The sequence below is a fragment of the Fonsecaea erecta genome, assembly GCF_001651985.1.
Source record: "Fonsecaea erecta strain CBS 125763 chromosome Unknown Scaff1, whole genome shotgun sequence".
NCBI classification, from domain to species: domain Eukaryota; kingdom Fungi; phylum Ascomycota; class Eurotiomycetes; order Chaetothyriales; family Herpotrichiellaceae; genus Fonsecaea; species Fonsecaea erecta.
The window spans coordinates 15,379-28,499 of NW_017387244.1; the positions used below are offsets into that span (position 1 = coordinate 15,379).

Here is a 13,121-nt window from a genome sequence, read left to right on the forward strand (position 1 = left end):
CTTTAATATTCTTATTATAGAACGTAGAGAGCTCCGCTATTTTTAATCTCGTTAAAGAGTACTTAAGAGTATTATTCGATACGTTTCGCTTATAGGAAGAGTACGCGATATCTTTAATAAGAACGGGATTTCGAGATATTCCGCTAGCGAGTTTGAGCTCTATCGTCTCGAGCTCTCTCTCGCGGTTCTCTTACTTCCGCTTCGCTATTATCTAATCTTAAATACGCGTATAGCGCTCTTCGAACGTCTTCTCTACTTTAATAGTAGACTCCGTCGCTAAGAGTTATTTCTCGTTACTAGACGTACTCGCTACGAGTATACTATCGCTAGACTCGACGACTCTTAACTATTAACTACGTATAGAGAGAGCTATTATTTCTTCCGTTAGACCTTATCTCTAAAGGCTTCGAGAATTATAAGAGGAGCTCTAGGAGACTAATAGATAGATCGATAGAAGGAATAAACTAAGAGTCGATAGCTATAGTCTCTATATATAGAGACTCGAAGCCTCTTTAAGGCTTCGAGGAGTATACGAAGATATACCGCTACTTATCCGCCCCGTTAGGGCGCGTACGATCCTTAGCTAGTTTACCCTGTTTAGGGGCTATGGTATAACACCCTTCCTATATAACTAATTAAGGATACGTACTTATCCCGTACCTTATCCGGGATAATATCGTTTAGTTACGGTTCGTCCTTATCTAGCGTAGTATCGACAGGTCTAGGACGTGTCGTAGAGTCTGGTCAGATCTGGTCTGTCTGTGCTCACGGCCGTGACACCTACTCTGGCAGACTAAAGTGAAATAAACCGAGTAAACATCCGAGCCAATTGCTTATTTGAGCTTATATCCCTCGTAGCTGTCAAGCACTGATTCGCCCTTTGCTATCTCCCAGACTTCAGCGATGCGCTCTTGGACCGATCTGGGAAGTGGACCGTGGCGCAACCCGATCAGTGTCGACTTCAATTGCTTGGTGGTACTGGCTCCAAGGACAATGGCATCGCCCTGCTTTTCATCCAGTAACGAATGGAACGCTATCCACCGGTACGCGAGTTCTGCTCTGGGGATTTTGGAAGATTCGGAGATCTCATTCCACAGATCTAATGCTTCCAACATCTTGGGTTTGTTATACATTGAGAGGTAGAGCTGGCCGAACTGCGTGTCTGGTCGCCACCGGCCCTGCCCACCTGAAGCTTGCGTGAGAAGTTCTCGAGTCTTCGTGAGAAATCCAGCCGCGATGGGACTATAGGCATAAAACGACATGCCGTGCTCGCGGAGAACAGGGAAGAGTTCTGTTTCAATGCGTCGAGAAACAACGTTGTAATTCCCCTGATAGACCGTGGGAACCACGTAGTTTTTGTCTTTGGCAATAAGGATAGCATCTTTCACCTGTTCCGCCGTGAAGTTTGAGAGACCGAACCTTGCAAACTTTCCTGCCACGTAGAGGTCGTTGACGCCCGCCAGGGTGTCCTCTATCGAAGCCGTGGGGTCGGGTGCGTGAAGGTAGAAGATGTTTGCCTATAAGCATTTAATCACGGCTTTTTTAGTCTGCCCACAGCTTCGACGAGAAAAAATGACATACCTTTTCTATCCCCAATGTTCTTAAGCTCTTCATACCCCTCTCGACGACCTGTGCACGGGACGAATTACCAGGAGCCCAACCGCCAATATGCTTCGTGTCGATAAGGAAGCGTTCCCCAGCTCTGGCTTGGCCCAGCAGCTGCTCGCTAGTGCTATACAATTGAGCTGTGTCAATCTGCTCTATTCCTTCCATTTGGAGGATGGAGAGCAATTCTTCGACGTCTTCCACGAGAGAGAAACTACCACCTGAGGCCTCTAGACCAATAGAACCTCCTCCGAACACTAGGGTAGGCGATCCAGTAGCCATCTTAGGACAGAGGGAAGTGAAATCAAGTGTATCTGATGACATATAGGCCTAATCAAAAAGAAAAATGAACGCCTGAGTTATATCGAGAGAAATGAATCCAGGAAAAAGAGCGAAAGCCAATTCGCAGAAGTATGAGCTTCATTTCCAACCACCCGACAGGCACCCAAAAGAATCTCGTTGCTGACAAAGCACACAATTTTATGCGCACCAAGGCCGTCCAGTGCTAAAACCTGCATAATCTATGCGGAGCGAATACTCGTAGTTGAATGTGGAGTGCTAATACGGAGGCGCGGAGGCGCGCACCAAAACTGTTGACCCCGCTAGGGTTTAGCGCTCAGACTAGAAACCTGATCTAGGCCATTGTAGGATTAGGATTTCACCCCGCGGCCAATCTTCTATAGTATGTTGTCCTACACCTTTTCTCAACAATCACATCAGTCACACTGCCTCTCATGCCTACGCAATCGTCAACAGCGATATATTAGGCAGGGAACAAGGCCCAGGAAGGTCTATCTATGGTCAATCGCGTACGTTTAGCCATGCCGTTAACTGATTTATATGCAGAACAAGCCCGTGAACGCGAATCTCAGCGGCCGCGAATACCTCAGAACCCGCGAGCGCAGAGACCTCTCTCTGAGGAACAGGCCACTGGCCACACTGGTGTTCGCTATTCGCCAGCGCAACGAGTGCAGACACTCACGTTATTATCGCTCGGTTATTCGCCATAGTAAGTTGAGGTCTGGATCAAAGTCCCAGCGAGACAGGCTAGGAGGATTCTTCAAAAGGCAAAAGAGCCTGGTTATCGTCCGCAGGAGGATCCTCGTATTCCCGATCATTATGTTGAGGACGGCGTTAGGACAAGAAGACCTAAGGAGATAACTAAAGAGGTTGAACAACGTGTTCTAGCGTTCATTGAAAAGGCTAGATCAGGTAGAGAGAAATCTAGCGACGTTCTAGCCTATGAATCAGGTATCAGCACGTCCTCTGTTCTACGCGTTCTACACTAATGCCTCGGGAAGTTGGGGTTCGTTCTCTGTTAAGGTTCTGCGAGACTAGCAGGACTTATCCAACCAATTCTCGATGAAGTCTTCCTTATTAGGTCCGGTTCTTGTCTGAGTGTGTTATACGGGCCTATATCTTAGACGCTTCCTGTCGTGGTTTGATTCGTCTCCGATATTCACAGAACGTCGCCGCTTAGCTGTCTAAATTAGTAATATAATCTATCAAAGTGATAACGGTAACTGAATGCTCTTAGGTGCTCCTAGTTCCGCCGGTAAAGCTATATATTGGCCGGCCTTTGTCCTTCTCTTTGTACCGATAGTATTGCTTCACTACTGGTCTCTACGATGACCTCGTCTGTCCTCCTCTTGTGATTCGTTGTTGGTTCGCAACTTGTTTCTCTTATGGTCGCGGACTCTTGCGGGAGGTCTTGGGGCTTGCTCTCCGGGTTTGCTGGCGGCGCTGGTTGGCTGTAATGCAGTCAGTGATAAGGTAACGACGTAATGAAGTAGTATAGAGGGTAAGGAACTGACAGTTCTCCTGTATTCTTCGGCTCTTCCGCTGGCGCTCGGTTACTTCTTCGCCCTCATCTTCAGCTTGGGTAGAACGGTGCCTTTCTCCTGTGGTTATTCAGTTAGGTTGAATCGCAAATGATAAACGGTGTTTCCTACGGCTCGAACGATCGTGCTGGAGGCTAGGTTTGTCGTGGCCCTTTCGAGCTCCGCTTGTGTCTCGCTCTGCAACACCCCCGCGGCCATATCGACTGGCAATGAATGATACGTAGGACGAGCCTACTATCTATAGCCCACGTAGGAAGCTGGAGACTGAAGGAGCGGGGTCGCAGGAGGCTAGGTCTTTGAAAGTTGTGGAGAACCAACGATCTGCTTTAGCCGCACCGGAATATAGTAGCTAGGCCTAACTTGAGGTCCCTAGGCCGTTTCTTCTCTATAGTATAGATTCCATGGTAATAAGTATCCTTTACGTATAGTAACGATAAGACTTAAAGCTTAAGAGAAGAAAGCTTTCCGAGTGCGAGAAGCGTATCTTTTCTCCTATAGACTTAGTAAGCCTAAATAGCTTAGGGTCGTCCGAGAAGTCCCTTTACTCCGCTCTTCCTCCTAATCTATAGTGGCGTATAGGGATACTTCTCCCCTGCGAGTCATGTACTCTTCTACTCTATTTGTGACAATCCCTTTACCTTCACTGGCCTGTTCCTGCCTCACCATGCCCTACAAACTCGACATCTGGAAACTCCGCGCTCGGTCTATCCAGCAGGTCTGTGGTTGCACTCCCATTGCTTAGCACGGAAGCGAAGAACTCTGTCGTATACCGCCATATAATCTCCTGCAGGCGGCGGCTGTCCACTGTGCCGGTCAGTTCCAGGGGCATCGCGGTGCCACGCAGACCGAGCAGGTCAGCCAGCAACGGCAGGTCGGTGTAGCCGTAATGGACGGTGTTGTTGGGGCGCACCCACGATTTCCAGCCAAGGGCGTGGTTTACATAGAACGAAGGCCAGTCGGCAGCGATTGGTGGCATCTCCGCGGACTGCATCATGAACACCGGCTTGCTCACAGTGCCGTTGGCCACGGGGTCGTAGTAGGGGCCGTCGATGTTAGCGCCGGCCAAGACGCGGGCGTCCGAAGCGGCGACGTTCACGGCCGTGCTGCCACCGAATGAGTGGCCGTACATGATGGCGCTGAGCGGCGTGGAGGAGTTGGAAGGGTAGCTGCCTAGACCGGGAACGTCGCCGCGTTCAACGGCGTCGAGGATGGACACGGAGTCGGCGATCCGGACCGACTGTAGGAAATTTTGACCACTGGTGGAGTTGTCATACGTAATGGTAACATTGCTTGGATATTCTACGTCGCCGTCCGGGAACACAACGGCCGCGCTCTCGTAGGTGTGGTCAATGGCAATCACTGTGTAGCCGGAGCTGGCGGCAGCCAGTAGGATGGATGCATAGCCTCCTCTGATACCGCCGTACCCGGGGCTGAAGAGAAGCAGTGGGCCAGATGGAGACGACGATGGGACAGGCCGGGAGCAATTGATCAGTTTCACTGGATCAAGGATCGATGATTCATTTGGCGAGGAGAGCAGAGTACCGAGAAGGGCTTCGGCGACAACAGGTGGGATATATGGGACCTGCGACTGATCCTCAAGCGGACACGTGAAGTTGTCGAGGAACGGCCGGTAGACGGTGACCATAAGGCGGCGAAGCTGCTTAGTCGGCGCAAGGGGGTCTGGACGCGAAGTCTTGACTTCGTGGTCGTAGATGGAGACGGGGTATGGACCGAGTTGCGCGGGCAAGATCACATTGGACTGGGAACTGGAAGCTGTTGTCGTATTCTCGGGGTCATCTGCCCGTACCAAGTGAGAAACGGCAAGAACAGCAACGGATAGCGCGGAGTAAAACCTCATGATGGTGATGGTGGTGAATGTAACGGTGGTGAATGTAACGGTGGTGAATGAGGTGGTGGTGAATGTGATGGTAGTTACGGGAGTTAACGAACGATTCTCATACCGAGCAGCGGCCATTTGCTGTCATTATATACCTTGCCGTGCAACTAATTCCATACTAGTAGACATATTTTGCCGCATAATTTGAGGCAGTGGTTGAAGAGCTGAGCTGTGATCCGCATCGGGTACCAACGGCCAAGGTCACGCATCTCAGGTGGCACATAGATCATACACGGACGTTAGCACTTGGTTGGACTTGAGAGGAAGTAGGATGGGAGGCCTCAACACACTACTAGGTATTTACGTCTGTCACTAATGCGACTTCGGAAAACTAACCGCATTAGTCTAGGCTATTGCACGGTGGAGCACTGGCTGATGGGCGCAAGGCATCCTGCAGATCCACCCAAAGCCCTTTCTTTATCATGTAGCACCTGTAATTGTGGTAACTGTAGATCCATGGTACGTATATGACATAGCCTAACATGCTTCTCTTCTCATCGAAGTATTGTTGGTTAAAGAACAAGATGGCTTAGTTCGTAGCCATGGGGACATCGTATGGTTTGTGCCTTGGTCTCGCCCCCAACAATTACCGCGAACTTATACTTTTCCGTCAAGAGCATGTCGATGATCGAAATCAAGACCAAGTGGTAACCTGGTTTGCAGAAGATATAAAATGGGAGGGAAGCTCCAGAGATGAAGAATGAACTTGCCACTCAATCAGTCTGTTCCACAGGTTGTTTCCTCTGCAAGCGCCATGTTTCCTTCCAAGCTCCTTCTTGCCGCTGCTTTCGCTGCTTCATCTCACGCAGTTCCCGTTGAGGACACTCACACTCTAACGCGCAGGGCAAATGTCCCCAACCAACCACCTGCCATTCCACCAAACGAGGGCGACTGTAATTTCCAGTTCTTCACGCAGAAAATAGATCACTTCGGCCAGCACAACGGCACCTTTCAGCAAAAATACAATCTGGTTACGGACTTTTTCAAGCCAGGCGGGCCAATATTCTTCTATCAAGGAGAAGAGCAAACTTATCTTGACTGTGTTGTGTGTACCAGTTCTCGATTACGCTTCTAGATGATATCACTTACCGGGTTACAGGATACCAGTATCGGCTATAGCTGGGCACAAGAGACCAATGGCATCGCTGTGGTTCTGGAGCACCGCTATTTTGGCCAAAGCTCGCCATTCAACGCTACAGACCCGTCCACGCAGCAGAGGGAATTCCAATATCTTTCGCTCGACAATGTGATCGCTGATGCTACCAGCTTCTTGAGCTACCTCAAAATGAATGTTACGGGTGCTGAGGACAGTAAAGTCATAGTCTACAGTGGTAAAGCTTGAGCATACTCCCTAATCGGACTTGCGCCTGAGAACTGATCGACCTGCTATAAGGTTCATACGGTGGCTTCCTTTCCACCGTCTTCCGTCAAAACCGCCCAGATGACTTCTTCGGGGCGATAGCCTCAGCCCCTCCTAGTCATGGTATGGGAAACGACACCAAAACGCCAGGCTGGTACAACTGGAACATATGGGTGAGACCATTCTAGAGAGCACAACTCACAGAAACTGAAGACGATCCAACAGTTAAACAATGTCTATTACGACCAATCCGCCGAAGGGGCAAGCAAGCTCAAGAATGCCATTAGGACTCTCGAGCAGCGTTGGACTTCTGGTAAGATCCAACGGCGTTGGTGAGATGCGTCTCTAAGAGATACTAGGAACAAACCTTTCGTCCCTGAAGAACGAGCTTGGACTATGCTACAAGCCAAATATCGACGAGTTCGGCGCTTTTAACAATTTGATTCAAAATGTGATGAGCAATAATGCTGAATTCAACTATGCAACAGTCCGTGATGGACGATCTGCAATTGCGTGGCCACTTGAGAAGGTGATCAATATTACCTTGACGCAGGACGACCCCATTCAAATCATTAACGAGACCCTTTGGATTTGGTTTGGGCCATCACCGGGCACTAACCTCGATTTACCATGTCTCGATTACCGAAACACCAACTCTCTGTATGCTTCTGTACCTCTGATCCAGCAAGAGGTCTTTTTATATTGCGCTTGTAAGCCTGTCATCATTTGGCTCTGAACCATTGATGTCGCCACTGCTAATGAATCTAGGTAAATATGTTCCGGTGTACGGAGTTGGCGATGTGCCCAGTGGGACGATATTCGTGCAGAGCAGCGGAGGAGCCAATGAGACTTCTATTTGTGACCAAAGCTACAACATTTCCACCCCTTCAGCATCCAAGCTGATGGAACAATACAAGTACTCCCCACAGCACCTTCTCAACTCGACGCGCATCATCTGGTCTCTGGCTCAGTACGACCCGACGAGCGGCGTCTCTCCCAATCAGCCGGGCATCAACGCGCCCGCCATGAGTGTGGACAGGAACGTGAGCCGGATATTGTACACGTCGAACATGGCACATCGTGAGGATTTGTTTGCGCCTGATCCAAGTGACAAGGATACAGTCGTCCAGACCAGAAAAATTGAACTTGAATCCATCAAGGCGTGGCTAGGCTGGTACGAGTGAGGGACAGTCGAAGGCAAGAACGAGTCTTTTGTGGTGGAGTCGACTGTATCGTGACTATTACGGGACAATAGGGAGAGCGGAGTACCTCTAATGCTGGATCTGGAAATTCATTGTGCGGTTGCGGTTGTGATGATTGAACGCCAGACTAAATCTGGAGCGGTGGGTCTACCGGCGTAGATGAAGAAAGAATTGCACCGTGTCCACAACCTTGGCCACTTTCGGGAAACGCTGTACGGTTTGTGCCCTGTGGTTTGAAAGATTCCGCCCCTATTTATTACCTCTATTGGGATCAAACCGCGTAAAATTGACGAGAGGAAAATGGTGGGAGAAGTGAAAGTGGTGGCATGAGGGGAGGTATTCCATTTAGCGAGCTGATCTTTCTGAACACGATTGAGAGGCAAGGAGTGATACACTGTATACGAGAATTTTCGACATGTGATAGCTAGAGATGCGACCATTGGATAACCAGAGTCTTTCAACAATTGGGCCTGTGCAGTTGGCAATCCTCTCTTTACACCTATTCTATGCTCTCCACACTTGTGGATGTCTAATCAACACCGTCAAAGAAAACGAACCCACCCGGAGGCAGATCCCTCGGGCCGTAGTATGAGCGGGTGATGTCAATCATCTTTTCTAGTTGAAATTCAATTACGAATACTAAACCCTTTGGTTGATTATAGTGTGGAGGTCATCTTGCCACTTTTGACGTTGTATACTAAAGCGGGGGATTAAGCCACTAAGCGCGGGCTCACTTCGCCCGACTTTACCTCTTTTCTCAAGCCGTTGGAATTGCCAAGTCGAACGAAAGTACATATCTCGAGAATGGATGTTGACTAGTCGTTCTGTTACGCATGGGATTTTATGTGTTGGTCTGAGCAGCCGTGCTTCCACGGAGATGTAGGCGCAGACAATGCAGAGGCACTACTAAATCGGAACTATAACAATGGCCGCGACTTGCCGAAATATCTCCTGAGGGTGTTAAATTCCGCTGATCGGCTGTGAGGTGCCTTTAGGTTACCGGTAGGAATAGTAACATAGGATGCGTTTCAAATGGTAGATTTCAGCTTCAGGGCATGTACAGAGATTACTAGGGGAGGTTCCTAGGAGGAGCCGATTCCCAGCGTGCGATTAGTATGCGTGCAACCAGCTGGCGTGGCTATTCCCAGGTAAGCTTAGTGCTTTATAGGGAATGCTTGGCATGGCCATGACACACTCGCTCATTAAGCTCGTCGTAGCATATCGTCCAAGGATAGCTTTCCGAAACACTGCTAATTACACCCACCACAACCTCTTTAACAAAATGTTAATGAAAATGAATTGGATAGACAGCGGGGAGAGGGCCGTAGAGCTTAACACCGGCGAGGGTCAGTAGCCGCTAGGCCGTCCGGAACGTCCATGCTCTTCGCCGCGGCGTTTTTACCATTAGCGGGTTCGTATTATATACTACCCTCTAGGGCTCCCTCTGGGCCATCCATCCTAACCATATTATTCTCCGGCGTCCAAATTCCCTCCTAGACCTCACCTACTTGTCAGGGCGCCGCCCACTCGTCAGGCAACAACTAACCGAGAATGGGTTAATAAGCGTTCAGGGTTTCGAATGACCCACAACCCGTCTCCAAGGAACCATCTCTCATCATGCGTCCACGTCATCGCTCTAACGACAAGAGAGGCGCAGTCGTCATCGCCTCGGATGAGGCGTTTTCTTTCGTGGTGTATTCTCGCTTCGACAAGGCCGGTAAGATGCCGGCGGCGCCATGCTCTCAGCGGCTCAGGGCAGGAGTCTGAATGATAGTAGGTAATGAGGAGGCAAAGCGAAGTGGGATCGCCGATCGGTCGAGGGTCGGTGATCGGACTCGAGTCAATGTCGAAAGCTTCTGTCCTCAGGAGAAGACGCGTGCAAGTCCAGGTACTTTGCTTCGAGAGACGTCCATACGAGTTCGGTATGTACATACGAGCGAGCATTGTAAGTAGATAATAAGATATCTGGAAATGAATCCCATAGTACCAGGGGCTTGGCTGCCAAATCGTGGATTCTAAGGCGCAGTAGCTAACAAAGTTAGACGTTACGACTGACAGGGTTCAGCAACGGGATTCACTGCACCATGTCCGTGATTAGCTGCTGCGTAAGGACACTGCCAGGGCACGAGCCTGATTAGTTAGTCCCAGCTAGGTAGGATCCAATGTCCGACAGCCCATGACAGCGACGGAGCATCAACCTTCATTTTCAACATCGTCATCCCATACCAGTTTGACGACGCCCCAGCTTTAGGCGCGCGATCAATCTTTGCCATGCGACTCATCATGCAGCGCCGAGGGAGCCAAGTTAGGTCGCAGTGCCCACAGCTCCAGTTCGATATCGGCAAAAGGACTATGGCCAAGGCAAGCCTGTCTAGGCAAGTGCCTGAAACAGCGGATTTGAGTTGAAGCGGAGGTCACAGCCCATCGTCCCCTCGAGAAAATAAAAGCAGGAAATTGCCGCTGTTTCTCAATATGCTTCGTGGTTTATCAACAACCAGCCAGATCGATGTCGCAGTAGCCGCGATTGATATCCTGAAGTGGATCTCATAGCAGAATGCATCAAAATGCCAGGAGGTCGATCAAAGGGTTGTAGAACTTGCAAGTCACGACATATCAAAGTAAGCCAACTGTGACGATTGAACCTGACTTTGCCTGCCGTCGGGCAACAGGAGCCCCTCATATCGCAAAGCTAACCAGGAGCTCCATTAGTGTGACGAGCGCACGCCGATATGCTCGCAATGTGAGAAAAGCAAACGTCACTGTACAGGCCCGGACTCCCCATTTCGATACCAATACGGCTCGGCGGAGCAGCATATACGGCTTACTCAAGCCTTAGGCGCAGTCGCCCTGAACGAGAATGGGAGCAGCCAAACAACTCCAGAAAACCTGACACAAGCCATGCCGCTCACCGAATCGGAGAAGCTTGCAGTATCTTTGATCTCAGCTCTCGACGGCCCCGCCCAATTCGGCCAACGTTTGCAGCATATGGGTTCACATTTCCGACAACTCCCAGTTCGTCTGGGCCGAAGCCGTGCGTTGGACGCTGCTGTCAGTTGCTTTATGTATTCTTTTACTGCAGCATCAGGTGGTCTGCCTCGGGACCAGTCCCTAGAGCTAGCTCGCTATTGTACTGCCATCGCCACCCTGCGACAAGAAATGAGCTGTTCTAACCTAGACGGATCACTATCGACTTCCTCAGAAACCCTCTGCGCATCACTCCTCCTTGCACAATACGAGATTCTCAAACCAGGACCTACATACTCATACATCCAGCTAGCCGGTGGGGTATCCGCAATCCTCAAAGGCTCTGGTCCAAGCCGTGTGACCTCATCGGAGTTTGAGCTCGCCATCTTCACAACACAGTATCCGACAATCATTACCCAGAGTATGTTGCGTGGTGAAGAGTGTTTTCTCAATGATCCCCAATGGATGGATGCCATGCGCCGGAGTAACGGACATGAGAGTCCGATCGTTTCGGAATTGTGGACTGCCCTCGCAAGAGTACCCGACCTGTTCGTACAAGCAAATGCGCTTGGTGGCGTACCTCCTTCATGTGGCTCCTCACCTCTCTACGCGGGCATACTCTCACAAATATATGATATTCGCTCTGCTATTGTGGCGTATTCCGACGCCATCACGCGCAACCTCTCGACGCCAGGCGTGTTTGCTACGTTCCCAGCGGCCTACCGCGGCCCACATCCAGTTCCAGAGTTTCATCCACAGACGGATCTCGAATCCCTTCAAGCCAACTGCAGCATCCAACAGGCTACATTCTACTATGCCTGTGTCATATACATCAATGCTGTTTTGCAAAATTTTCTCGTCGCACACAACCCGGCCCTGTCACCACAGACGTCCCAAGCCGCGACAAGCATCCTCTCTACACTAGAGTTCTCGGCCACCACCAGACCATTCGGTTCGTTCTTCATGACCTTTGCTGGACCTCTTTGTTACGGCGTCCTCTCTGACCCGTTGGACAAAGAGGTATTAGTACAAGGCATGAACACCATTTTCGACGAGGTGGGCATTTCCTGGACGCATTTCTCGTTGCAGGAGATCTTCTATGCTCTCACACGAGGTGGATGGAGTGGCAAGATGAGATCGATCTTATCAGAATCAGAAAAGTGGCGTCCTTAAAGGTGTGGAAGGACAAGGCTTGTATGTGGATGGGGAAGGGAAATTGATGGAGAGATATGCGCAGGCTTGTGGAGGTATTTTCCGTCGTCCGGTCTATCAATTAGTGTGTTAGACGAGTCCACTTGAAGTTAGATTTGAAAGTAGGTGTATTTCCTTGATTAATTCTGCAATCCAAAACACCAATGTACACATCGTTCCACGATATCATGCTTACCTCGACTTTCCTTCGGTAGAGGCACACTCGTGTCGAAACTCCGCCTCTGACCAGTCAATCCGGCTGCTTTGGCCAATCTCTGCACATGCCAACTACGGTGCGACAAAATTTTCCGAATTCAAATTTTGGATCGAAAGAGCGCCATGACCCCTGCGCCCGATGCCAGACCCGTACGGATGGATCTGTGACAGACTTGGATCCCATATTGCCGTACCTGCCGCGACCGGGACTGTCCAAAGGTTAGCATGCACGTCTTACAACCAGGAGGCTGCCTAGCGCGTATCTACCAACCTGAAGCCGGTAATGGGTAGTATCAAGACATCTTCGACCAGTTTACTCCGGCCGTCAATTAATCCAGTCAGCGCATTCCACCTCAAGCTGACCTGCTTGTCGAGCCAAGTCATAGCCGCAAGTGTCACTGCCCCGGGTCCAGTCAGAGACAGTCGTCCAATCTGTCGTAGTTCTTTAGCTGCCTCCCAGGGCGTTGACATCACCATTGTTTCGGCCCGCCACGCGCTCGAGTCGCCGCTGGAGGGTCTCCATGAAAAGGGAAAGAATAGGATGGCCGGGACTAGAAGCCAAGGCCCATTGTGTGAGTTGAACAGGGTAAGAGGATCCCATGCGCCAATAATTGTTCTTAAAAGGCGAACAGTCAACTTCAATCCCCAGAACAAGAGAATGTTGTTCCTGTAAGCGGATCGTCCCCCGCGGCGAGGTCGGTTTCTGATATCCAAGAAACAGGCTGTCGAAGTGGCTGTCTGAGCGAAATTGTGTCTTGCGAAGCTGATTTTCCATTTCTTCCTTGGCCCTGTCGTTACTGGGTGCCAATTTTGGTAATCGCTGCACACTGCGTTCAGCTCAAATG

General features: G+C 50.1%; 5 protein-coding genes across 5 annotated transcripts; 2 read left to right on the forward strand and 3 right to left on the reverse strand.

Annotated features, from left to right (window-relative positions):
• Positions 1-833: 833 nt before the first annotated feature.
• AYL99_00002 (hypothetical protein) lies at positions 834-1,887 on the reverse strand (the record flags this gene model as incomplete). The annotated part of the gene is made up of 2 exons (XM_018831518.1): positions 834-1,517; positions 1,582-1,887. 2 exons carry the CDS (start codon positions 1,885-1,887, stop codon positions 834-836), a joined length of 990 nt encoding a protein of 329 aa, XP_018697397.1.
• A 1,571-nt stretch (positions 1,888-3,458) lies between these two features.
• On the reverse strand, positions 3,459-3,644 carry AYL99_00003 (hypothetical protein; the record flags this gene model as incomplete). Its single annotated transcript, XM_018831519.1, has 2 exons — positions 3,459-3,506; positions 3,558-3,644. 2 exons carry the CDS (start codon positions 3,642-3,644, stop codon positions 3,459-3,461), a joined length of 135 nt encoding a protein of 44 aa, XP_018697398.1.
• Positions 3,645-4,086: 442 nt separating this feature from the next.
• On the reverse strand, positions 4,087-5,421 carry AYL99_00004 (hypothetical protein; the record flags this gene model as incomplete). Its single annotated transcript, XM_018831520.1, has 1 exon — positions 4,087-5,421. The coding sequence occupies one exon, from the start codon at positions 5,419-5,421 to the stop codon at positions 4,087-4,089; it is 1,335 nt and encodes a 444-aa protein (XP_018697399.1).
• Positions 5,422-6,097: 676 nt separating this feature from the next.
• On the forward strand, positions 6,098-7,887 carry AYL99_00005 (hypothetical protein; the record flags this gene model as incomplete). Its single annotated transcript, XM_018831521.1, has 6 exons — positions 6,098-6,388; positions 6,443-6,674; positions 6,737-6,876; positions 6,929-7,016; positions 7,063-7,413; positions 7,472-7,887. 6 exons carry the CDS (start codon positions 6,098-6,100, stop codon positions 7,885-7,887), a joined length of 1,518 nt encoding a protein of 505 aa, XP_018697400.1.
• A 2,916-nt stretch (positions 7,888-10,803) lies between these two features.
• AYL99_00006 (hypothetical protein) lies at positions 10,804-12,042 on the forward strand (the record flags this gene model as incomplete). Its single annotated transcript, XM_018831522.1, has 1 exon — positions 10,804-12,042. One exon carries the CDS (start codon positions 10,804-10,806, stop codon positions 12,040-12,042), a length of 1,239 nt encoding a protein of 412 aa, XP_018697401.1.
• Between the last annotated feature and the right edge of the window lie 1,079 nt (positions 12,043-13,121).